Consider the following 26285-nt stretch of genomic DNA (forward strand, 5'->3'; position numbering starts at 1 on the left):
AAGATCAATGCCTACATCTTCATTATCTTCTAACACTATAATCACCCTAGAGAGTTCTAATATTATTAATCTATTTTTGAGTAACATTTTCCCACTATTAAGCAATTCTTATTCCTTTGGTTGTCTTGTCAGCATTAGACTCAACATCTTTCCTGACACGCTACAAGAATTTTTCATTGATGTTACCTGCTATTGGAAATTAATTTATTTCAGCGCCCTGCTGGATAAAGTGAACACAGAAAATCTGTCTGATTGGAAGTTTGCACTCCCACCCAGCTTTACCTGAGCCCTGTGCTGTTAAACCTGATACTTAGCAAGGCTGGGGCAGGAGTGGGAGCGACTTTCCTGGCAGAATCTAATCTTTCATCACCGTACAGCCCTGTGCATGCATCTCTCATTGGCCCACCACATATCAGCTAACCCACTTGAAGTCACAGCTTTTTCCCTTTTTGTTTTTTTCCTATGACTTTATGAACCCAGGGGCAGCAGTCAGGGGGAGCAGCCTGCTTGATAAACCTGCACTTTCTCTCCTCAAGCATCAAGGTGAAGGACGCTGGCTCTGGCTTGCTCGCTGTGCTCTCTGCAGCAAAAGTTAACAGCATCAGAACGGCGTACTGGGCTCTGCCAAAGCTCTCTGAGCACTGAAAAGCAAAAAGGGTCCTGGTGAGAATTCATTTTAAAGTGATCAGGATATAGAGAACCAAGACAGGCTGCCACCTGAAAAGGTAATTTATGCAGGAGTCAGTTAAGCTGAAAATAATGTACAAGGGTAGTTCTTTTTAACCATGTTTTGTGCATCTTTAAAATGAAGCCAAAGTTGAGCAGAGGTGTCTATTTGGTCAATATTATTAAATGGAATCTTTTAATAAGTCCAGGTCATGCACAGTATCCATTCATTCAGTTAACAACAATGTAGTTGGATCTTTCAATTTTTTGTATAAATAATCCTTAGCAATGAGCAAGGCTTTTAGATGTCAGCAAATGAGAAAATCACAAGCCCATTCCATGTACTGCAATATAATAATTATGATGATAAAAAAAAAAAAATAATAATAGCTAGAAGCAGCAATGAAAAACAAGACTGTATTGCCATCTTGGGGTTTCTGATGACAAAGCAAGCTTTTAGGTTTTTGGCAAAATTTAACCATACAGTTAAATGCATCACACTCTCTCCTGCAATAAAAAAATACACAAACTAAAAAAAACCTATAAAAAGCACCCCACAACATAAATTTTAGTGTCCTTGAAGCAGACGGTACTAAGTAAGAGAACAGAAGTTTCAGTCTACTCTGGTTTACGTGAACCTACCTGTATTTTAGTATTTACATCCATGCATACAAGCATTTGGTTATATTTTTGGCATGAGAAACTGATTTAGTGTGTACAGTTGTTGGCACTTACTGTTAAGCCTTTATGGTGCTTGTGGATTTAAACTCTAATTCAGACAGAGATTTAGCTCCTGTTAAACTTCAAAGCTAGCAAATATGCTTACATTTTAGCTAGCATTGCTGCTGCCACCCAGAAAATGTACTGATAAGCTAACTCAGAGAAAGCTCCAGGAATGATTGTAAGTGCTGAGATCTTGTTAGTTCATCTTGAGGGTGTTTTTTCCAGCATCTCTGTGTTTATTGGAGGAAAAGTAAGTCGTGTCTTTTGGTGCCAAGGCAAACCTGTCTTACCCAAACAATTTTCATTTGGAGGAAAAATAACTGGTTTGGCAATATCTGAGGAATTTCACCTTAGGATCTGGATGTGGGAAATTAGGCAAAAATGTTAAGAAACCTTCTTGTGGAACAAGGAATGCATATTCAGCTGTAAGAACACCCTAATCCCAGACAGAACTACACCAGCATGAAGGTCCCCTAATACATGGGCTTGTGTAGTCTGTGCTATTTTCCCTTGGAAAATGGGTGTACCCACTGTTTCTCTGGTGATCCCATGAGGACAGGGCTGAGGTCCTTCCCTGCAGCCCCTGCTCCTGTAACTCTGCATCAGGCCATTGGCCTTTAGAGAGGTGACCCTTGAAAAGCAGGACACTGGCCCTGACTTCGTGGGGCCAAGTTTTGCACATGGGTCTGTACTCTGTGGCCTTCTCAGGAAACCACCTGAGTGGTAAAAGGCCTCATAATTTCTTGCTTTCAGTTAGCAAGTGGTGCTGTCAGCAGGATTCTGCTCCTGTAACTCACAAAAAAAATCACCTTGGTTTGATGCTTGTCAAGAAACACTTTCACATTCCTCACATCCCTAGTAAGATTAAAAAAAAGAAGTCAAACAAGAGAAACAGTAATATGGTGTTAGATTCCCTCAAATAGCTGGTTTATAAGTGGATTTCAAGTGATGCAAGAGTTTTGTATATGTCATAGTTACTGTCTTCTCTAATGACCAATGAATTTCTATGCTCCAAAGCAGCTATCGCATACACAAATTTCTATATGTGTACAATTTAGAGTGTTTAAAATTAGGCCCTGTCCTGAAAACTTTGAACTTTCTAAGAGGTAGCCCTTTAAAAAAACCCCCTCAAAAAAAAAAAATTTAAATGTATAAAATGAAGGAAGCTCATATGTTTTACAAGAGAGGGGTGTTAGAGATGAAATTACATTAGAATATTGACATTATGATTCAATGCAGTCAACAGTTTCACAGATTTTTTTCTACAAAGCATTCTTTAATTTCAGTGAAATGCCTGCATATTTCTAACTTTAGCCAAATCTATTACCAGTTTATATTTTAACTATCTCTGCTATACAATTATTTAGAATGATCACCTTTTCCAGTAAAACATTTGTTATACTTCTGCTTCTTTGCAACACTTTTTTTTCCTCTTGAATTTGGGGGTAAGGATGCGCTCAATTTTGTTTTATTTATTCACTAATCTGCAATAGAAATAACAACTTTCTGTGCTCTATCCTTTTAAGCACATCTTTCTCTTCCCTTGGAAACAGCATAGTCTCGATGTTTCTAGACTAGTCTAGCTTCTTTTTATATGAAGACCAAAGTTAAAAGCAAATAATTAATTTCTGAAGTCTATCCTATCATTTCAGTGTCTTTTTGCCTTAAAGAGACCTTTTTCTTACTCATTGTGAAACTAGAGATTTTCTTGTTGTTACTTATTCCTATGCCATTTATTACATTCTCTAATTTTTGATGCAGCTTCACACTTTCTTAGCTGTTCTTCATACACTGATTTTTCAGTGTATATTCTTGTTCCTACTTCCAAAAATTACTTCCACTCTGACTGTAACTTTTCTCAAAGAGAAAATTTTTGATAGTTTCTTGCTGAATAGTTATACTTTTCTCACACTGCCTTTTCCATAATTAAAAGTTTTTCTCACCCTTTCAGAATTTTTTCATGTGAATTAACCCCTTCCATCCATCGTTCTTGTATCTAAACTAGTTTTGCTTACAAACTAGGTTACCCCAGTGGTAGTGGATTGTTAGATACAGAACTGATTGTGATGCTTATAATAAAGGTTTACAAACACTTTGTGTTTTAAGAACAAGCTTTCCCTTGCCCTTGGTTATTGGGCTGAAATTTTGCTTATGGATGACAAGATTTAGCAAATTAACAGTAAAAATACATAGTATTTGCAAAGTCAAAAATAACGAAGTGAGAAGGCTTCAGAATCAATACTGTTGGGACACCCTAAAGTGATACTGTTACGGATCTGCCCTTTAATGAAATCTTTAATCTGAGGTCGCATGTTGTTTTCAGTGAGGAAACATCCCTGACTCAGTACTGAAGTTGGACTGTACTTTAGAATTTAATCCCTTTTGTGCAAGGGATGCAGCTGCTGCCTGCAAAAAACTGATGTTGTGAAATGAGAGGGAAACAGAAGAACACGTGGGTTTGGGAAGCAATTATGGAAATAGGTGTGGACAGAAACTGCTAGAACAGCAAGGTATGCAAGTATCACTCAGGAATTAGAAGACAAGGGAAAAGAAAGAGTTTCAAGATCAGAAGGACCAGAAGAAATAATCAGTAAATGAGGAGAAATACCAGGATAAAGCATAGCAGGAATCTCTCAGTGTCAGCCACTTAGCACCACCAATGTCTAAATCATTACATTTAGGGAGGGGTGAGAAATTGAGTGACTAGGCCACATTTCACGACTCTAATTCTGTTAAAGAGAGTACCATAGATATTGTATTGGCACACAGTGTTGCACTGAAAATAATACAAAGGACTTACACAACATAAAAAATGCTGGGCGCTGGAAAAAAAGCAAAGAATGGAATGTATAATGCTGTTTTCATATACATTTTCATCTTTTACTACTGCTACATAAGACCAAAATTTCCTTGTCCTGAATGCTTTTTTCTGTTGTTTAGAGACAGAGAAATCCTGCCTTTCAAAAACCATGTTTGCATCACATCTGCTGTGCTTCTGAGCACCTGCAATCCAGCAATTTTGAAATGCTGAAGTAGCAGTTCAGGGGAACAGACAATCAGGTTGTGTCACATAACAGAAACTAATGCAAATAAGGGTAGCATGAAGCAAAACAGGATGACATCAGCATTTAAGTAAAGCAATAGTGTACAACATAAGCACAAAAGTGGGACATAAACAATGTGATAATTCTGTGGTTTCACTGAACTAAGAAGATTTATTTTCCCAGTTTGAAAATTTCTTTAAATTAATGTTTGCTTTATAATACCATGCAATATTTTCTTAAATGGTATGAGGGGAGGGTTGTATTTATAGGTCTGGTAGACAGAGATGCTTCAAGTGCACACCAGAGCAAGTGCATGCAGCAGAGTAGCTCCTGAGCAGCAGAAGCAGCATTATCAAATACCACTGAGCACACTCTGGTGATTAGGAGTGACTCGAGGCAACACATTCCAAAGAAATGTCACCAGAAACAATTCTTTATTTTAAACTTACCAGTCTGTGCAGATCAGTGAGCTTTAAAGAACTGTTAAACCTGCTGCCCTGCCAATGCTCTGCTGCTTTCTTATTACTCAGTGATAAAGTAAATAAATTGGCAGTATTCATCCTTTTTAAATTGCATGTTACTTAGAATAATGAGATTCCTTTCATCATTAGCCCTCAAAAAATTCTTGCAAATAATGCAGAGCTTCTTTTAAATTTAATGTCTTGATAAGCTAAATTGTTAAATGCTAGATGCTATGGAATTACATTTGGTGTTCTTTAGAATGAATGCTAATTAACATGTAAATTAGCAATTTAACCCTCTTTAAATTGGAAAAAAACCCATGGGACACCTAATTTCATAGTTGTTAATGATGGTCCAAGGACTGTAGAATTTTTCCTAAGCATTTAATTATATAAGGAATTACAAAAGTGTACTATCTGGTTTTGGCATTTAAGACATAGCAATAACCAGAATGTCAGTTAGAGGAAGTGCTTTTCATTAATGCCTGTGTTATTGTTCTTTCTGTTCTTCTCAGATGGTATACTTTTTAATTACTAAAGTTTTAAAAGTAATTTTCCTAGCAGTAGGAATGGTTGATGCAGTGTAATGGATGGCTTATTAAAATAAGCAAGGAATTGTAAGGATTACGTTTACAACAAAACCAAAATGATGATGCCAAGCCACAAAAAAATACAAAATTACCCCTCAAACCATCATTTTAGATTTTAATTTTGTGCAATAAATCCTCACTCAGAGCATGAAGGAATACATTCTTCTTCAATTAAATTTAGACTAAAGGTCTAATTAACCTGGTGGAAACTCAGAATCTCTGGTTCAAATAATTTTCCATTGCTTCAAACTTTGCTCTCATTTAGATTATGGAAAAAGATCCCAAAACTAAATTAATTGAAGCATTCTGTTATGACTGTTTTAACATGGCAATGATAACTGAAACCAAAATCAAAAATTGAAGCAAAAGACTTTCTGAAACATTCCATTCAAATTAAAAAAAAAAAAAAAGGTTTCAGCCAGGTCATACTTTATCCTAGTGCTTAAAAAGAGTTATCAAAATCAACAGACTTCCCTTTGGTTATGGGTTCTGAAATGTTAATACACACAGTACATAGAATATGACTTAATTAAGTGATCTAGGCATGTAGAACCTAAATATTTATGTTTAGATTATTATTCCCTGTTAACCTTTAGAGCAACCAGACTGAAGTCATGCCTGTGTTATTTAATAAATATGATAAATTTTGTTGGGAGTTGTTTTCCTTTTAAACATCTTTGTATTCAGAGATACAGAATTTTTCCACTTTTTCAATATCAGCCATAAAGACAGAAAAAGCAGAATAAACAGAATATTTTCTATCTACTTCTATGTAAAATGTGACCGTTCATGTGAAATGTGCTCACATGAGCTATCAAGAGCTGGGCAAGACTGACTGCAGGTGTACATTCCATTTCCTGTGCCAGCTTCAGAGCACTGGCAAATATTACATAATACTGTGTGTAGGCCACATATTTTGCACAGTTGGTTGGGTTTTTGTGATAAATCAGTAGATCTGGAATACATGGTGTCATTTTTAGGTCAAGATATGCAGTGTCTACAAACAGTGAGGTGAGAGAGGCAAAGCACAGACAGATGCTATGATTGGCTTTGGTGATCGTGTGCCCACAGGTACCTGAACTCATATTTCTGGAATGACTTTTAGAATAAGGTATTATTCACCCAGATTAAGGAACCTGTTCCACAGGATATGCCACGTCTCTGCATATCTTACCTGAGGCAGCCCTGTGCCATAATCAGCTTTTTGGAAATACAGCAATTAGCTGTCACAACAAAATGTTAAATGTTCACAGAAAAATTACATTTCTCTTGGCTTCTGCATAACTTTTGAACTTGCTGATAACTTTCCCTCACCTGAAAAAATGATAATACTTTTAATCCCATTGACATACACAAAGTGTGTCTGGCACTATAAACATCTGTCTAGAATTTGTATCTATTCTAGTTCTGTTCATTTTTAAACACCTGTACTTTCCAAGCAGTAATTAATATGCAAGAATGTAGCTGCACAATTGATTCCTGTGGAGCTTTAAGTGATACTTATCAGCTAGGTTTGTGTTCAAGGAACCTTACAATGTGCCTTGTACATCTTTAAGGGGCATTCCTAGCAGAAACAAATATTTTAAAGCAAAATAGAAACATATCTATGGATCACCAAGACAGCAGCAAAAAGGGTGAGATTAGTCATTTATCATCCTTATTTAGTTAAATTCATTAATTAAAAGATGTTAATATGTCTCTAAAGAAAAAATAAAGGAGGTAACCCAGACTGATTATCATTTCACATTTTTGAAAATTTTATAATAATTAGGTTTTATCAGAAATAATTTAAAAGGTGAGGGCTCTTTAAGCATCTTCTCAGATTAAATTTCAAGGGAATGAATAGAGAAATGTAGGTGACATGCATGTGAATACCAAACAAATGTACTAATGCAGGTGATGGGACAGTAAAAAATATATATTTCCTGAAAATAAACCAAAGCAAAACCAAACCAAATCAAAAAACCTAAACTCTAATTTTTCAGGAAATGTTTTTAGAGTAGAATAATTACTCAGGAATGTGATAAACTCAAACTATATTTCATACAGAAGGTTTGCACCATTTAGTTTCAAACAATTTGAAATGGTTCATAAAGACTGAGATACTTTATTTCAGGGTGTTACTTTAGAAAAATACATTTCAAAATTTCTTGTGAGGAATGTAATAATACTTTCATAATATTAATTATAACATAACCACACCTTTTGTTTGTCATTCTAGAGATACAGCAATTTTGAAAACTGCAACCTGGAGATATTATGTTGCATTGCTGTTTAGATGCATTAACATTGAGAGACTTGATAATTTCATTTTTCATATGAGTTTTCCAAATTTTATTCCCCCACTAAGACTAAAAATTAAAGAAATCCCAGATATCAAAGTCTTCTGCATAGCAGAAATTCTAGTCTTTTAACAAGTGTGTAAGTATACAGGAATTGACAGACACCCCCTGGAACTCTGTGACATACTTTATGCTCATAGTTAGCATTTCTTGGCTTCTTTTCAGCTCTTAGCATGTTGATGGATTCCAAGTACTGCTTCCTTCAAAAGAGACACCTAAATACTTGCGTTGAAAAGTGAAATTCCATTGATGTGTGTTTACACTTTCCATTTCGGATCTGTGCTATCCAGCATGGTACTAAATCATTTCTGGCAGAATTAAAACAGAGTATGGCTTGTGTTCTGAACCTGCCCTGGATCTCCTGTCTTAGCCCAGATTGTGTGAATACCAAATCATAATTAACTCAGAAACTACAGGGAAAAGTAATACCACGTTTGGGGGTAAACCAATGCAGTTTATCAAGGAACGTAATGCCCCCAGGCAAGAGGTCACAGCAGCAAGCCTGAGAGTTCAGGAAGTGTTTGGACGATGCCCTCAGGCACACGGTGTGAGCCCTGTGCAGGGCCAGCAGTTGGCCAATCATCCAGCTAAGAATATTCTGTGATAATTACCAATATCTGCATACAAAAATATTGCCTAAAAGGTACAATGTAATTGTCACCTTTCAAAAGGAATCCAGAATATTCAGATTAGTCCCATCTTTACTTCAAAGCAACATTAATTCTCATCGGCTCACAATCGACCATCTTTTCTGAGTTCTGTGCTACTTTTATATAATTTGATTCTTCCACCAAACATTCAACTCATTGACATAATCTTGGCTCTCAAGAACGCATGTCAGATTCTGATTTCCTTCCCATTTTGGAATTTAGCACACCATAATGTCGATTTTCTTGGTTAAAAAAAAATGGGGGAAAAAAATCAGATTCTGGCTTTCAGTTTGAAAATAATAAGAAATTGGAACAGTACACATGTCAAACACCAAGTCATAGCTTAACACATCTAAACATGGAGTGCATCAGAAGTATACAGCAGTTGTTATAGAAATTTTTTCATGTTCAGGGAAATGAACAGGTTTTTTTCTTATATAATTCTTTTTATTGTTGCAGAAGGTCTCTCTAAAAGCTAAATCTACAATACGTGGAAAAACGATGAAGTTTTTATCAGAAATTAAAATTATAACATTCAATCCAGCTGTCCTACTTCTCCTTGTGTCCAGAATAGTTCCCAGTATTGTTTTAACTCACCTAGTCTAAAGAATATGAAACCACTATCACCATATTGTATCTGAATTGGTGCATATTTTAAGATGCTTCTTTTTCATTTCAGTACATATACTCACAGTATTTCTCTTTTTTTGAAAGAAACAATTAAAATCCATGGGTGTAGAAAAGCATGGTTTACTGGGAAAAAAACATGGTGCAAAAAAAAGAGCAACTTTGAATTTCACAGGAATGAAAATTTCATGGGAGGGAGTAGTAAAGCTTGTTTAAAAAGTTCTTAGTGTCAAGTGATAGGAAAGAATTTGAAAAGCAACATACTATTTCTGAAACAGTGAGTGAGAGTTCATCTTTTGACTCTTAAGCATGCTAATGTCTACATGAAAAACTCGATGTGTTTATAGCACCATTTGATGTCAGAGTAAACAGACATTATCTGGAGCATGGCTAAGAGGATAACATTAAATGTTACCTCCCATAACTCCAGAACTCCATATAAGTGGGTAAGAGAAGTAGTACTGGATTGCTCTTATAAAAGTATATCATGTTCATTCCTACTCTCTTTTCAGGGAGAGGTTTCTAGAATAGTGTTAAAAATTTTAAATTATGGCATCACAATTGAAGTGGGTCAAGTTTCAGCTCAGTGACATGTAACATACTATTAAGTTCAAAGGGACAAAATACAAATCATAAGCTGCAAATAAATATTTTAAGCACATGGTAATTAAAAAAATATTTTAAGCTAGATAGGATCAAAATATCTTTGCCTGATAAATTGGAAAATTAGTGCATTCACTGTTCATGGTTTGGTCAACTCTTTCTATGACGTACTGAATTTGCTTAAGAAGCACCTACTTGCTCTTGTCATTTCAGAAGGAAATTCTCTTTAACTGGGAAGAGAGATGGATAAACCAAGTAGATGGAAGAAAGGAGACTAACATCAAAGGAGAGAACACACAATAATAATGTGAGGCAAAATTTGTAAAATCATTAAATAAACATAAAATATAATGAAAACAATCTTTTTTAATATCAGTACAATATCCTGGGATGTGTTCTCAGAGGACTGTCTCTGATAACCAAAAGCTAAACCAAGCTCTTGAATTATTATCCCTGAAAAACAACCAACTCCCATCCACCTCCCCCCAAAAAACCCCAACATATGTTTATCTTTTTCTGCAAATAAAACAGAAACTGGAACATAAAATGCTACTCCAATCCCATGCATGAGGAAATTAAAATTAACAGATCTTGTATCTGAATGTGCTTCCTCTGTGGGCCTCCCTTATGACAAGAATAGCACAAATATACTTCATCCATATTATGGGTCTTTAAAAATAATAACATATGCATTAAAGCTGATCTTTAATCTATATCTTATTTTTAATCTATAATCTTTAATCTATATGTCTATATTAGCATTATGATGATCAACACAGACCTATGGGAAATAAAAAAGAGAATTGTATATAGCAAATGCAAAAAAACTATTTGCATATATCTGTATAAATAACAAACTGTAACATAAACTTATTTTAGAGACTTAGTTTCATAAAGGTGAATGAGCTTGAAAAATGGGTTGGGAGGAGAAAAATCAAACAGAAGGATGTGAGAGGGAACAAAGAAATTTCAAAGAGCACTCGGCAGATGGTTTAAGAACCCAAATCCCAGAACAGAAAAAGACCAAATAGGTTATAAACAGCTAATCTCATTTAGAAGGAAAGTCAATTCTCCCTGTCTTAAATTTATAATAAAGGAGAGAAAGGAAAAATGGATGGTAAATACTATAAATCACAAGTTTAGAAATTGGAAAAGAAGTGGTGGAGGAAGTAAAAAGGGCAAAAGAAAATCTGTAGTCATCAGAGACGAGGGCAAGAAAGTTTCTGGAAATGTATTGAGAACATAAAGTATCTTCGGGTCCAAATTGAAATTATTTACTTGTTAGCAGTGATATAAAAAAAAAAAAAATATTCAAAACAGATTTCTGTTCTATACTTGGAACAATGCCAGATGACTTAGCTACATCCATGATGTTTAAGATGGTTGTGAAGTACCACTCTATCAATATTTAAGAAGGACCTTAAAAAACATGTTCTAGAAATAAATATTTTTGTCTCAGCTGGTTCAGGCCATAAACTCCCCTAATATTTAATGTTTATTTTTAACGAGTCTCAGAGCACTAGAAGAAAAAGCATCAAGCTAGATGATGCCATGATAGAATTTAAAAAGAATAAATAAGAAAATCTGTCATTTTGATATTAGTGCCAGGGAGAATACTGGCATGACTGATACAGATCTCTGTAAAATATTGAAGAATTTTAATGTAATTAATTTAATTTATTATGGATTATATAAAATAGCTTTGTCAAAGTGACTTTGATTAATTTATTTATCTGGATGTCCCCTATCTTGTGTTAATGAAAAGATTTGATTGGATGATTACAAAATTCCTTTGTGGTCTTTTCTGATTGAGCAAACTGCAAGGAAATCTCATGTATTAAAGCTCCTTTACTTGGAGCAGACATTTTTTGTTATAGAATTGCTGCTAGATTCCTGGTTACCTTTAACCATCCTACTTCCAGAAAAGCTCAGTCTACTTTGAGCAAATACAAGAGAAATAATATTTTGGTTTAGACTGATTAAAAAAAAAAAAAAAAAAAAAAAAAAAAAAAAAAAAAAAGAAAGCCTCAAATTCTAATTTTTTTATATTTTATAGCTAGCTATTATATACTATTAAAAAACCAATTTTTTACTTCCTTCACATATTTGATGAGGCTTCTGCTTTAAGTCCCTCCAGTATCCTTCACACACATTTGCTCAGTTTGTAACTTTTCATCTAAAGTTCAGTGCCTGGTGACTGTAAGCAAGATTACATTTATCTCAAGGACATATTGAAATATTTTTTTTAGTGATGGACTTGAAGTTCTCTTGCAGAGCACTTCAAAGTCACCATGGAGTGGTTGAGTCAACTTTCCTCTGTGTAAACTATTAACACAGCACAATAACTTGGAAGAGGTTTATCATTTATGCTCTGCTGTTGTTCCCTCAGCAGTATCACAGTTACCAAGAATCAACCTATTATACAGCTAAATCAAAATTACGTTTAATTCTGGTGAATTACATTTTTTTTCAAAGCGTGTTCAAAGAATTAGTGATGATTCTATAAATTATTGCAATTAGTGATACCTGCAAATGCTGGTTCAGTCTCTTCTCTGTTTCTTCCAAAATTCACCTCAACTCTCTCTGCCTTCATTTATTTATTTGTAAAATGATATCATGGTGAGGATGAAATTTTGCAAGTAATCTGAGTTCTGTCTATGAAAAGCGTTATTTAAAATCCATGCATGGACATTTCTACTGTCATTTTTGTTGCTCTGAAAACATTCTGACTGCATTGAAGAAAGTTTGAGGCCAGGTTTTGAACTCACCTGAGAGTTCTGGGATAATTTAGACTGTCTTTTCATTAAAATGTAAGTGATTTTGTATTCTGCCTGCTACAATTAAACTAAGGAAAAAAAAAAAAGGGGTGAGACAGGCTTTAAAAATGTGGAAAGTCATAAATAATTTTAAAATAGAACTACAATAAGTACTGAAATTTTTTAAAGGCACTAGTCTTGCACTGGATCTGTAATGCCAGTTTCTTCATTTTTAGCTGCTTAAAGGAGAAGGAAAAAGAAATAAAATATATAAGATGATGGTTTTGATCTAAGAAGGGTCCAAACACCCCAACCAGTGAGATAATATTGAACTTGAAGAGAAGATGCCCCAATTTTTTACCATTGTAATGTGTTGGTTTTTCTGGATAAATTGCTCTGCATTCCAAATGGACTCTAAATGCATCTAATCCAAGCACACAGTGTGCAGCCAGCTTGGTGGAGCCCGTGACAATGTTTGCTGGAGCTGATAGAAACATGAGTGGGCAACAGCTCAGGCTTCCACAGGAGCGAGCTGCTGGCACACCGTGCACGTTCTGTCCCCTTCTTGTGGAAACAGCCTCCAAATGCATCTGTTTCAACTTCATCTGGGGATTCTTATGAGAAATACAACTGGATCTTTGAAAATGGAAAGCATCCACAAATGGATGCTTTCATCCAGCAGTAGATGAAATCAGTTTAATTAGCAGGAATATTTTCAGGTCTGGTTAAACAGTAAGAGTTTCTCTGAAGACATGAAAAACAAGCCCTCCAAAGGGCCATCTGTAATTATCCTTCAGGTTAGATCTGTGATCAACATCTCATTCACTGATAGATGGATTCTCTAGGACATGTCTGAGGACTGAATTTTCCTCCCTCCTGCTATCATCTCATTCCCTAATCCAATCAGACAAGGATATTTTCTTTTTTTGTCTTCTCATTCACTTCCACTACCAATATTAAATCTGTTACAGCTGGCTATAATAGAACATACTCTAACAAATAATTACTTGCACACACTTCAAAGAGATCTGTAGCTATTTATGGGTAAAACAAATGAAAAGTTATCAGCCAGTTTTTGAGCTTCATCTCTTATTGTTAATTCCTGTATATAATAGCTTTTCCAATTTATTTTTAGGATTTTACTTACCATAGTAAAGGCAAATTCCTTCATTGCTCTTTCCCCACTTTCACTTAGCAAGCTAACACAGTAAGCTTTACATATGGAGTTTAATTATGCTCTCTAGTGACTCTCATTCTCATTTGATAGTTTGCAGTGTGAAATGATTTTACAAATAATGCATTTGGTTCCAATGTTATGGTTACAGGCAAGAGAATAATTACTGAAATTAACATTCCTTTCTTCCTCAATTAACCCTTCTATGGTGAATTTGGTTAGAACCTAATTAAGGAGCCTTTTTGCTGAGTGGGAATAAATCTTTAAAGCAAATCAGGCCCTCAAACAAATTAGTTCAAGGACTTCAGTTCAAAGAAGGCTCTCTAAATATAACAGAAGACATATACCTAATATGGTACATACATTTTTACCTGGGGCTAGAATGCATAATGAGTAGTTTGGAGGGTGCATTGTGAATGATATTCCAGAACAAAAACATTCTAAATGTAATGGGAAAAAATATTTGACTTATACTGAAATGACATTTTCTAGTTTAATACATAGAAAATTACTTTTTCTCAAAGATACTTTCTATTCCCATCCATGCAGTTATGTTACTTGAAGTAGAAGAGGATTTGCTACTCATGATAGTTGCAGCAACAGTTCTTCTTCCCAGAATCTGGAGCAGTTAACACTGAGAACCCCTGTAAAATCTATGTAATGGCACAGCCCATGGCAGAATACTTCGGAGAAGCTATGCTGTCTCCAGTACCATACTCCTATGGTCCTCAAATTGAGACACTTGCCAGTTACGAATAAGCAAAACAGTTGTTGAGTATCTCAAATTCCTCCTCATTTGTTGTTACCCATTCAACACTCTTGTTTGCTCTCTTTATTTGGCAGTATGTTTTCTTTAACCTTTATTTTCTGGCTGACATTCCTGCTCTCTCTATCATTCTTTTCATCTTTTGCCAAGATCAGTTCCAGCTTCACCTTGGCCTTCCTGACAGGTCCTTACACAGCTGAGCAGCATTGCTATACCCTTCCCTGGACACCTGTCCCTGTTTTCACTACCTTTCCATTTCCTTCTTGCCCCTTATTTTGACCAGCAGGTCTTGATTCAGTCAAACCATTCTCCTTTCCTCTTATACCAAAGGATTGGTGTAACTTCCTCACAGATCTGCCAGCTTGGTTCTGCTCCCTTGTCCCAGAGGGCAGTTTCTCAGGTGGCCCTATTGACTAAACCCTTGATTCCTCTCACCACGTTGCAGGGATGGCAATTTGCTCCTGACTTTCTAGCAGAGCAGTGGGATCTGGCTCCTCTGGCTTGCCGCCCGTGCTGTGTGCACTGGTGTAAAGGCACCTCAACTGGGAGGTCAGCTGTGTCTTGTTCATAAAGGAACACCCTGAAGAAATCAGGATAGACACCTTTAATAACCTCTGTACACAATGAAAGGAAAGAGGTTCTTTTCCATTTCACTTTATCCCTCTTGATTTAGACAGCTGCTTTAAAAACAGGTGATTAGGTCCCTAAAGTGCTTATTTCTTTCCAGTGGTTATGAAGAAAGGCATCTGAAGCTGATCAGAAGAATAGCAATCCAGGTAAACATTTACCTGCACAGAGAAGAATAGAAATCAGGATCATAACTCAGGATAGAAAGTAAACTCAGTGTTGCAAATGCAGCCAGCAGTGAGTGTTCAGGTGGTCACAGGCCAGTGCAAAGCAAGTATTGTCCCAAATAAAAAAGATTTATTTATAAAAAAGACAATTTAAAAAAGAACAAAACACAACACCTCAAACATTAAGAATGAGAAGAAATTGCTAAATTACAGGTATTTGACTACTGTTATTTTCTGTCTAGCAAAAGTAGGTAGTGAAGATGCCATTAACTCATTTAAATCTCCTGGTGATTCATATCAGAGTTCCAGGAGGAAAAGCATAGATTCAGCAGTTTTTGACTGAGTCTTAGACAGAACAGCCAATGGGACTCCCAGCAGTTCTACAAGTAAATCTTTCCATGACATTGAACATTATTTTGTAGTCGTCTAATACTCTCTGTGGGTGCTTATAAAAAAAGGGATGGTTTACTTTTAAATATGGAAATGTCCACCAACAGGTGTACAAAAATCTTAGAAAGAATAGAAAATTAGTCTAAAAAGAAATATAACTGCATGACAACTATATTTGTAGCAATTGAAGGACAGAACACAAGAAAGCTATTAAATAAATCCTATTTTATTATATGTGCCTGCATTTGCATGCCCATTTAAGTGCCTAATTATGTGAAAAATGCAACTGCTGTGTAAAGCAATGTTAATTTTCAAGCACACCTACTGAGCTTAGGGTTGTCATTCAGATATCTGCTCAATTGCTTGCTCTTGTACCACACCTGCAGAAAATATCTGTGTGCTTGTCAGAAGGCTGGCACAGGTTATTAGTGAAGAAAACCAGGGCTTTGCAGGTTCAGCAGGCAGTCCCATGATCTATCCAACACAGCTGACAAATTTCACTATGACTCCTAAGCAGAGCTCTGGCAGTGCAGCTTTGTTTTGTTTTGCTGAGGGGATGTGCAGGGAGAGCCCTTTCTCTCCTCAGACTGTAGAGCTTTGGATTTCTTGGATTTCAGCTCCAGTTGATGAGTTCTCTGCTATGCTTACCTACATTTCTTTTTCTTTTCTCTACTTCTCTGACACATGCTGCATGCCATTAGAGAGCAAAAATTACTGCTTGAACTCCTATTCTTAGTGTTGGTCCATTTGCTTTTTTGATTATCATCCTGACTGTCAAAGGAACGAAACGACATTGCTTTGCAGTACTGCTCTCCATAGCTCTCAGTTTCACGCTGCTCTTTGTTTCCTTGACAGGTAGAAACTGTTTCTGTTTTTCCTCATGAATGCTTTAAGTGTGATGCTGAACAGCTCACAGTGACAGCTAAAACATTGCAAGCTGCCCTAAAGGGTATTTCTCAAATGTGTTTCTTTGCCCTTTCTTCACAATGGACATGTTAATAAGGCTCAAGACTACCTATGTTTTTCTGTGGAGAATAGGATCTTTACAGCTTAAATATCTTTACACTCATGTAAATATTACCTAGGTGACAGAACATTTGGATTTGTTCTGGGAAGTTTCTTTGATTTATTTTTTAGCTTTGGCTTTAGTATATTATTTGAAAAGCTTTTTTATTTTTGAACCAAAAGTAACATTGTCTTACATATTCATCCATTTGACTGTAAATTGCAGACAATGAGGTTGAAGGAGGTGAAGCCTAAGAGCTTTAAAAAGAGGGCTTTGCAGCTGTCCTATTTTAGAGTCTAGTTCCATGAAGTACTGGATGTTGGGGCTGATAGAAACTTTGCAGAGAAACACAGATTTGACAGACTGTAGATAGTTCTGATGAAATGGTTAAGCTTTCATCAGGCACTAGGCAGCACAATGATTACAATGATTCTTGGTGGTTGGTGGTGCACCAGTTCCTCGAGCAACTTCATGGCTTTCTCATCCCCATCCGGCAGAGTGTCTGTGCAAAACCATCAGGATGGCTGAGAGCCAGACACCCATCTTAAGCTCCCTGAGCAGATGATTTGTGGACAGCCCAGCTCTCCCTGTCTCCAGATCAGTGCTCAAAGGCATTTTTCTTGGGGCCCAAAAGGCTGAGAGCAAACAAAAAACTTCTGCTCTTAGTCTCCTAGCACTTATTTTTCTCTCGCAGATGTTATCTGACTTTTTAAAAAATCCCATACTTGAAGGACAGCTGATGTGACAGTGGTGAGAGATGCTCACTACAGCTTTCCAGCACTCTTCACAGAAAGAAATAACAGACCCTGTATGGCCTGTTTCCACCAAGTGTTTTTCCATGCCTCTCTGTTATATTATGTCTTTGCCACTAATTGGATTCTTTCATCTTGCCTGGACAATAAAAGAACCTGTCATCTCTTTAGATAGTGGTTTTCACCCATTTTCTTTGTCATAATCTATTGGCAAAAGCTAAACCTCTCTCCAGAAAGCACTTCTCTCATGCATTTATAATTTTCTTGACCTCTACAGTTTGAGGATGCTTTGCCTCCAGCCCTGTTTTCTCAGAAGCAGGTGCATGTGGGCCAGGGTTCAGCTCTGTGCTGTGGCTAGACTGCTCCCCATACCTGAGCTGCAGAAAGCAGAATTTACTTTTACCATGCTTGGTCAGCCTTCAATTTATCCTGCTGATGCATATTGACCTTCTGGCCCTACAATAGTGAAACAACACCAAGAGATGATGGCAGTGATTTGGGTGTTGATACTTTGGCGGTGGTGGACAGTCAAGTAGGCATAGATGCTGAAAGACAAGCAGCAGTTTAAAAATGACAGGGATATCAGAACCTTTCTTCAAATGTACTTTCCGCATTTGAAAATTTGATAATTTAGCATTGCATGGTGTTGATACAGTAGTTCTAAACTACACAGATGAGTGTAGCCACCTCTGGACCAAGGGGCGAATGAATGCAGCAGTTTAATTTCAGCCCTGGTCCTCAAAGCTTCCAGTTTGGGCATCTGACTGAATACACCAGAGCTCCTTCCCTGCTTGCAAAAATTTTTTCCCCAAACACTGGGGAAGTGGGGAAGGGGGAAGGCATTCCTGCCATGGAGTATGGAAGCATGGATCTGAACTGGGGAGTTGTAAGGTTAGATGCGACTTGCTGGCTCCTAGAGAGCACAGTGAAATCAGAGACAACTGTTTCTGCAGAGGATGCTGTTGACACTTTCTAGTTTACATCTTCTCCTTTCATTTTCCTTCTGTTATCAATAGTGCAAAATCGGGCAATAAAAAAATATAATAAAGGCAAAGAATTTTTCTCTCTCCAGCAGCAATTACCTGATTTATAGATGTGTGAGGTGATTAAAAAAATGTGAAAATAACTATAAAAGAGTTTCTTGATCAAATATTTCAGACAGTGGTTCTCTCATTTGAGGAAATAATACAGCCTTTAAAAGATACAAAACCAACAGATAAGCCCCCACACACCTGCGCATACATGTCCAAGTAGAGAACTATAAAATATATACACATAGGAGCTCAGTTATTCCAGTATATGCCCGTGGATTACATTTCAACAGGATGAATTAAATAGGAACATGTTGACCTCATTAAATGGATTCTAGTTTTGTGTCTGTATTTGTACACAACAGAACATTTTTGTATTCATCAGAAACCAAAAAAGCTGTCATTCATACATAGGCATCTATCAGATAAATAGCAGAGGGCAAATTATGCTGTCTTGTTAAGCAAAAATAACATTTTCAATCTCTTCTCACTATTATAGTATTTTAGGTATACTTTTATTCTCCATTTACATACCAACTTCACAATGAAAAGTGAATAAATTGAGTAAGAGGAACTGTATCTGGTGTGTACATCTCTAATCCCTTCTGTTTATATTCTTTTCACACAGAGATTGAAAGATTTAAAACAAAGAGAATTTGCTCGAAATGTGGCTTCAAAGTCATGGAAAGATGAGAAGAAACAGGAAAAAGCACTCAAGAGACTCCACCAGCTTGCAGAGTTACGGAAGCAGTCAGAATGGCAAGTTTTTAAAAATCATATGGAGTTTTAATGCCCTCTTTCCACCCTTCCTGAAGAAATTATAATATTTTTACTCCTACACAAGTAGTGTACAGAGATTGTGTGTATTGTAACCTGTTTTCAGCTGTCTTCAACTCCAAATGATCCTGTTCTACAAATCATACATTGAAATCCTCTGCCTTAATTACATGCTGTTTGAAAGTTTGTCATTTTCTCTCATGTAGATAGTTATTCTCACGCCTTCTAAATGGAGGGCTTTGAAGATGCTTTTATAATATCACCATTTTACCTTACCCAAACTGATGTGAAGAGATTAGTATGACTGTCTTAACATTTGATTGTAAGTTAATGGGAGGGGATAAACCCTTTGTGAATAATTTTTACTACTTTTAAGGTACTGGTAGTATACTTCAGTTTCTCTGTAGGATAATTTGAATGAAAAACAAGTAATTGTTAACTGAATTAAGTTGGCCTAATACTGTTAGCACTATTGATTAATATCAAGATAGAGGACAAAGATCGCAGTAGTAAACCTTTAAATTTGAGAAATCTTTGTTTAATGACAAGAAATGCCTCAGTAGAATAGATTGACATCAGACCAATTGTTTATATTAATCTATGACCACAATGAGTTAATCAGATAAATAAACTGGCATTGTTTTAAATTCATCTGAAGACTAATGTACCCTGGAAATAACAGCATTCAGAGTTTATTACAAACTCATTTTGGCCTATGTAATTGCTTTTGAGCAATCTCCTGAAATATAACAGTTTAGCTCTAATATATCCCTTTTATGATTACGACTCCATTTCATACAAATCTGCTGAAACAAATCTAACTGCCTGTGGGAAGCTTCCTTTATGCCCACACACTTGAAGATGTAGCCTCAGATAGAGCAATAATATCAGTGATAACAGGAAAGCCAGAAGGAATCTGGGAGAGAAAGAGCAGCTTTTCTTTTAGGAAGAGCCTGGAGTCCATAATATTTTGCACAGAGTGTGGAAGGGAAGAGCTTGCTATTCCTCCCCGTGATCACTAATAGGCTCAGAGGACGCTGAGTGCCAGGATTTTGGCAGAGGGGCAGCACTCCCAATTGCTCAGGAAAGACAGAATGTCAGCCTTTATGAGCAGAAGTCCACACACATATAATTGTTACCATCCCTGGGTACTGTCTCTCAGGCTCCAACACAGTTCCTTACAATGAGCTAATTCAATCTGACAACAAAATTATTGTTAATCTTGGGCGCAGAAAAATTTTATTTTTTTATTCCAAGAAAACTTTGAAAAGTATTTCTTTATGTTTCTTTATGCCTTCTCCAATAGAAAATTATTCCTCATGTAAATAGGGGTTAATTTGTATCTCCTGATGCTGAATTTCTGGCATTTCTGGCGAAGGCAAATATATTTTCTGAAAAGCACACATATTCTCACATTATGAGCTGACCCTGCTCCAGGGAGTCTTTCTGTCTTTCCCATTGTTGAAGATCAATGTATTTTTATAGCATTTATAAAGCATGACTGCAATTATAGATAGCTTATAGGCAGATCTGACAGTTTTAATTTATTTACATTTAATAAAAATAATTTTTTTTTTTATCAAACTCTTAATTTAATCTGGCTCTAATTTTTTTCTTGTTAGTGTACTGTGGGACCACACTTACAGAAAATGTAGATAATTAGTCTAATGAAATGTGTGTTTAAAATATATCTTAGGAAAACACTTTTATGGTTGCCACATATATCACATCTTTAATGGAAAATGGCTAAAGTCATTTCAGTATCAGTTAAATATGTGTTTCAAGAAATCAGTTTTTTGCCTTTTGTGTTAAGGGCCTAGAAGAGGTAACTTTTTTCTTTAATTACAAGAATATGAAATAATATTTAAAATCTGAGATATTTTGAAAATAGGAATAATGTAATTAATGGAAGTAAGACACAGAAAATATATCAAAGTAAGTCAAATCATGGTTGATTTGAGAGACCAGGGAAGCTGTGATTTTCTTCACCCCCAAGGGTGACAGTTTTAGTATTAATTTCTCTGAATATTTTGCAGTCATTTATTGTGGAATAAAATAAGAATCTACTCTTTAAAAAGTTAAACACATTCTTCCCATAGCAAGCAGAATATTTCTCTTTCTCTTTTAGAGTTTGATTTTGCAGATGCTCCAAGTGGAAGCATCTCTTTTTGAATATAGCACAATTTCCTTTGCAGAGGCCTTTCAGAAAAGCAAGACTTACCACAGATTAGGTTCTCCTAAAGATAAATTCGGAGTAAAACCAATATTTGTTCTGCTTGTATATTGGCATAACTGAAAAAGAAAATTCATGTGCTGACATTAAACATTTAATTGTCTCTATGTAGAGACTGTCTTGCCCATACAAAATTCCAAACTGATTATAAACTGCGCATTTGTTGAAACTTAGCTTTACCTTGTAAAAAATGGAGTGACACCCTCCTTCACCAGACAGACACTGTAAAATGCAAGCTCTGTCATAACTTGGTTACTCAATGCAGCTTTCTTTTTTCCTTTATTTTTTACCTTAAAGCATCACTGGGAGCGGACCATTGCTTAAAGCCCCCCGATTAGTCCTGGAAAAGCAGCAATCACCAGATGGCATTTTCCTGTACAAGGGCAGCAAGTTTGCGGCAAGTTCTCAAAGAACCACCACAAGCGAAGGACAAGGCTTCTCCAAAAGCATACTAGAGAAACAGCAACTTATAATAAGCAGGCACCACCCTCCAGCTGAAAGACACCATGCGCTTGGAAACCGCATCTCACAAAAGTTCCCATACAGCAACAATACCTCTCAAAGGGCAGGAGTGTCTTTTTCATTCTCTAAAAAGGTCCCTTTGAAGCTTGAGTCCTCTGCATCAGTCTTCAGTGAGAATTGTGAAGAAGGAAATGATTATAGTGAGTCCCCCAACCATAAAAAAAAGCAAACTATTGAGGGCTGTCATTCTGTCACTCTTTTGGAAGAACAACTGAAAGCAAGTTTGGATAAAGAGTCACCTATTCCACAAGACCAAATGGATTTGGATAACAGTGCATCAAGTCATGTAGCTGCAAAACCTAAAATGCTAAAGGAAAATGATAAAAGTAGTGATAGGGAATCAGAAGAAAAATTCAGAGCTAATCCTTCCTTTTCTAAAGTCAAAATACCACTTCCAAATTTGAATTTTTCTACTTCACTGAGAGAAACAGAGCAAGAGAGCAAACTGAATGAATCTGATCAATTCTTAGAAACTCCCATCTCATCTTCATGCCAAGCTAGCAATTTTTGTACACAGTTGAACACCTACAAGCACAGTAATGCCCACCTGCCTGCCCAGTTATCTGAGCTCCCTCGACAGCCAGAACCTGAGCTGACCTGTTCAAGCAACATTAATGACAGTCCTGGAGTGATGAAGAGAGAAAGATCTTTGGAGATTACAGAAACCACAGATAGAAATATGGAAACACTGGAAAAGGAGACCATGGTTAAAGAAGTTAAGCCCCAGGCACTGCCTTTCCTCCATGTGGTGAGCAAAGACGGCACCACTGCTCTGCAGTGGCCCACAGAATTACTTTTGTTTACAAAAACTGAGCCCTGTATTTCATATGGCTGTAATCCATTGTATTTTGACTTCAGACTCTCTTTAAATCACAGGGAGGGTAAACAGCATGAAACAAACAAAGCAAGCTGTAAAAATCTCTCTAAAAATAAGACTGCAGATGAATATGAACCCTCAGGTTTAATAAAACACAAGCAAATGTCAAATGAACAAGATAATCAGTTGTTGAAACCAAAGAAGATGAAAGGTTCCCTAAATCCAAGAAAGGCCAAGCAAAAAGCTGAGTCAGACATAGGGAAAGAAATGAATGAAAATGGTAAGAAATATATTGCAGATTATTTGAATGAAAATATACCCAAAGTGCCTGCTTACCTTGATGTCTCACAAAAGGATTATGTGACAGAAAAAAGTCTTTATACAACATCACTGAGGAGACCTTTAAAGCATCATTTCCATGGCTGTGAAAGAAAAACTCAGAACATTAGAAACGAAAGCATTTCCTTTTCTGCTTTTATGTCTAGGATTAAAACCTCTAACTCTGAAAAACGCAATTTGATTGATCTTGAAGAAAAATATGAGAACCAAAATGACTCCAGATCTCTTCAAGATGTGGTCAGCTGCAGCAGTGACATAAGTGACAGTGGAAAAGACTCTAGTGAAAGTTTCTTTAGTTGTAAATCCAGTTCAAACAGCAAGTATTCAGATAATGAAGGATGTGGAAGTTATACAAGATGCTGGAGATTCTCATCTCCTCAAAAGTCCTCGTCTGGCAGACATTCCAGCTATTCTGACACTTCAGTTAGCAGCACGAGTAGCTACATGAGGCCCACATCAAACAATCACAGAAGAAATAATTTGCTTTGTTGTTGTAAAAGAAAAAACAAGACAGATAAAAGGCACAAACACAGAAAGCACAAGTGTATTTTCACTTCAGATGATACAGATGAGGATTATCTTTGTCATAGTAGAAGTCACAGAACTAGAAACTGTATTCAGAGTGGCACAATTAAATATCGAAGATGTTCAAGACATAAACTTTTACAAATCAGAGACAGGTCTAAACACAGCAGATGTAGACATCAGGATTTTGGCAAAGTGCTTAGTAGGAGTAGAAGCTGCCACAAATCCAAAAGTGGTTCCACTAGTGATTCAAGAAGCAGTGAAAGATCATCTAGCAGCAGAATATCAAGATGCAGCAGTTCAGGATCTGTCTCAAAAGAGACTGACAACTGTGACAACAAAACAAAAGAGGATTCTGAGAGAGGTTCTAACACTGAACCAGGAAAAGCTGAAACTGCACATTCCAACTCTCTGAATGTTAATAGTCAGTCAAAAAACTTTGCCACCCGCTCTTCCAAAAACCTGGCAAAAGACATATGTGGAAAAAGAAAGTCAATGACAGCCAAGTTACTTTTAGAAAGAGTCCAGTCTAAGAAAACCCAGGAACAAATGCATGATCCAGAGAGATTTTCAATCAGTAGTGGGATAGAATTAAAGGATCACTCACAAAGTCACTTTGCTCTTCAGTTTTCATCATCAGTAAATGACATTGCAATGTTACCTTTGCCAGAGAAAGTGCTAAGCAAAGGTAAAAATGACATGAGACATAATGAAATCAGTTCACTGGAAAACAGTGTGAAGAAAAACAACACTGAAGCATCAGAGATAACAAATGTTACTCTTTCACCTGGAACTGATTATGACCATTGTGTTCTTAAAGACATAATTCAAATTGAAACAGGCTATCAGAGCCCAAGCATAAAAAGGAACACAGCAATAAAGGAACAAACCAGTCTCTTCTTTAGTGAAGTGCAGCCCTTTATACAAAGCTGTGATCCAGTACCAAATGATTTCCCTGGTGCTTTTCCCTCTAATAGATATTCTGTTGCTGATTCAACAGAGACCAAAGAAGAACTACATGATGTAAACATGGACTTGAACCAGGCAGAAGGCAGTTCAGACTCTTTCTGTGACAATGCTATGCAGAAGTATGGTGATACACTACATGACCTAGAAGTGTACAGCAAATCCACCTCCCCTCCTTTAACACAGCAGCCTATCACATTTACACCAGAAGAAGTAGACAAATACAGGTTGCTGCAGCTGCAAGCCCAGCAGCACATGCAGAAACAACTTCTGGCAAAACACCTGAAAGTTTTGCCTGCCCCAGGACCAGCTGCCTTCTCTGCAACACCAGCAGTTCCTGCCCTGCCTGTTCAGCAGCAGGCCGCTGTCACCACCATCCAGCACACGCTGCTGCAGCGCTTTGCTGTCTCGGCATCTGTGCACCCACACGGCGGCCATCTCTCCCTGGCACCCCTCCACCCCCTCTCTCAGGCACATTTTGCCCCCATATCACTGTCCCCTTTAGCACCAGCCCTTATTCCCACCCACCCTGCTTTGCTGACAGGACACCCACTGCACTTGGTGTCTGCCACTCCCCTCCACCCGTCCCCACTGACCTTCCCTGCACTGCCTCACGCTGCATACATCCCAGCCTTATTTACACCACACCTGAACACAGCCACTCCTTCTGCTATACACCCAAATCACTTAGTTCATCCCTTATTCCAAGGACAAGAGCCCCATCACTATTCTTGTTCTATCCAGACCCAACAGTTACCTACAGCAAAAGAAGTTTTCAGTGTTTCTAGCTACTTAAACTAGCCCAAATGATTTCATCATGGCTCCAACCCCAAATTAAAATAAAATAAAGCACTCAGCATTCAATCACCTCTGAGGGGAAATCTACTGTTTTGCTGAGAGCACAACAACAAAGATTTTAAAGTCCACAATCTGGCTGACAGCATATGAATGTTGATTTTATTCTTGTATCACTGAGGAAAAGCTGCTTTAAAGCCTTTCGTGGTACTATCACAAGAAGGATGGGTGGCCAGTGTCATTCTACAGGATGCTTTAAAAGAATAGCTTGAAGTGAAGTCTATAGGAAAGGGAAGTCAGTAGGAAAGGAACCACAGCACCCAGACAAAATGGGATCAATATCAACACTGATGAGGGATCTAAAGTAGCACAATTTAAGGCTGAGCAATCTTGGCACACCACAAAGATTTGATTTTCTGAGTTTGTATATGAAACAGTGCCTGGTTTGGTTAAGGTATTTTGAACTGAGTTAAAAATAAGGTATCTGGGACCAGCAGACCCTGGGGCTGGCCAAAGTAAACAGGGAGGGCTGATGAGTGAGCACTAGAAGGTGAGGATCACAACTCCACCTTGAAGACACTTTAGTGATTTCATCCCCGCACATGTTGCTTGGACAGTGTAAAGGACCTGCAGTCAGGTCCTGGGCACATAACAAAGCATTCCCTTAGCACAGGGAGCTCTGCACTGGCAGAGGCAGGCTGCCTCTTTTCTCTCTGAGCCAAGCATCCAAGAAGGCTCAGAGAAGCCAAGTTTTTGGCACTGCGTGGGCATGACTGTGTCACAGGGCATGTCAGGGTGAGCCACACCAGCCCAGAATTGCCAAGCAGCCAGTGGTACCTTTGAACCCCAGAGGTACTTGGCCAAAAGTCCCCACCAAACAGAGCTCTGATGTGTGGAAGAGTCTTTCCCAAAGAATGTGTCAATATTTTTCATCCC

General features: G+C 37.1%; 1 protein-coding gene across 1 annotated transcript in view; it reads left to right on the plus strand.

Moving 5' to 3' along the window:
- ZNF804B (zinc finger protein 804B) overlaps window positions 1-25355 on the plus strand; it is a 219962-nt gene extending 194607 nt beyond the window's left edge. The window contains exons 3-4 of the mRNA XM_058818563.1: window positions 19004-19134; window positions 21683-25355. Coding sequence (XP_058674546.1) covers window positions 19004-19134; window positions 21683-25355 — 3804 coding nt within the window. The remainder of the gene's footprint in view (window positions 1-19003; window positions 19135-21682) is intronic.
- The last annotated feature ends 930 nt before the right edge of the window (window positions 25356-26285 follow it).

The sequence above is a fragment of the Ammospiza caudacuta genome, chromosome 1 (genome assembly GCF_027887145.1).
Source record: "Ammospiza caudacuta isolate bAmmCau1 chromosome 1, bAmmCau1.pri, whole genome shotgun sequence".
Taxonomy (NCBI): domain Eukaryota; kingdom Metazoa; phylum Chordata; class Aves; order Passeriformes; family Passerellidae; genus Ammospiza; species Ammospiza caudacuta.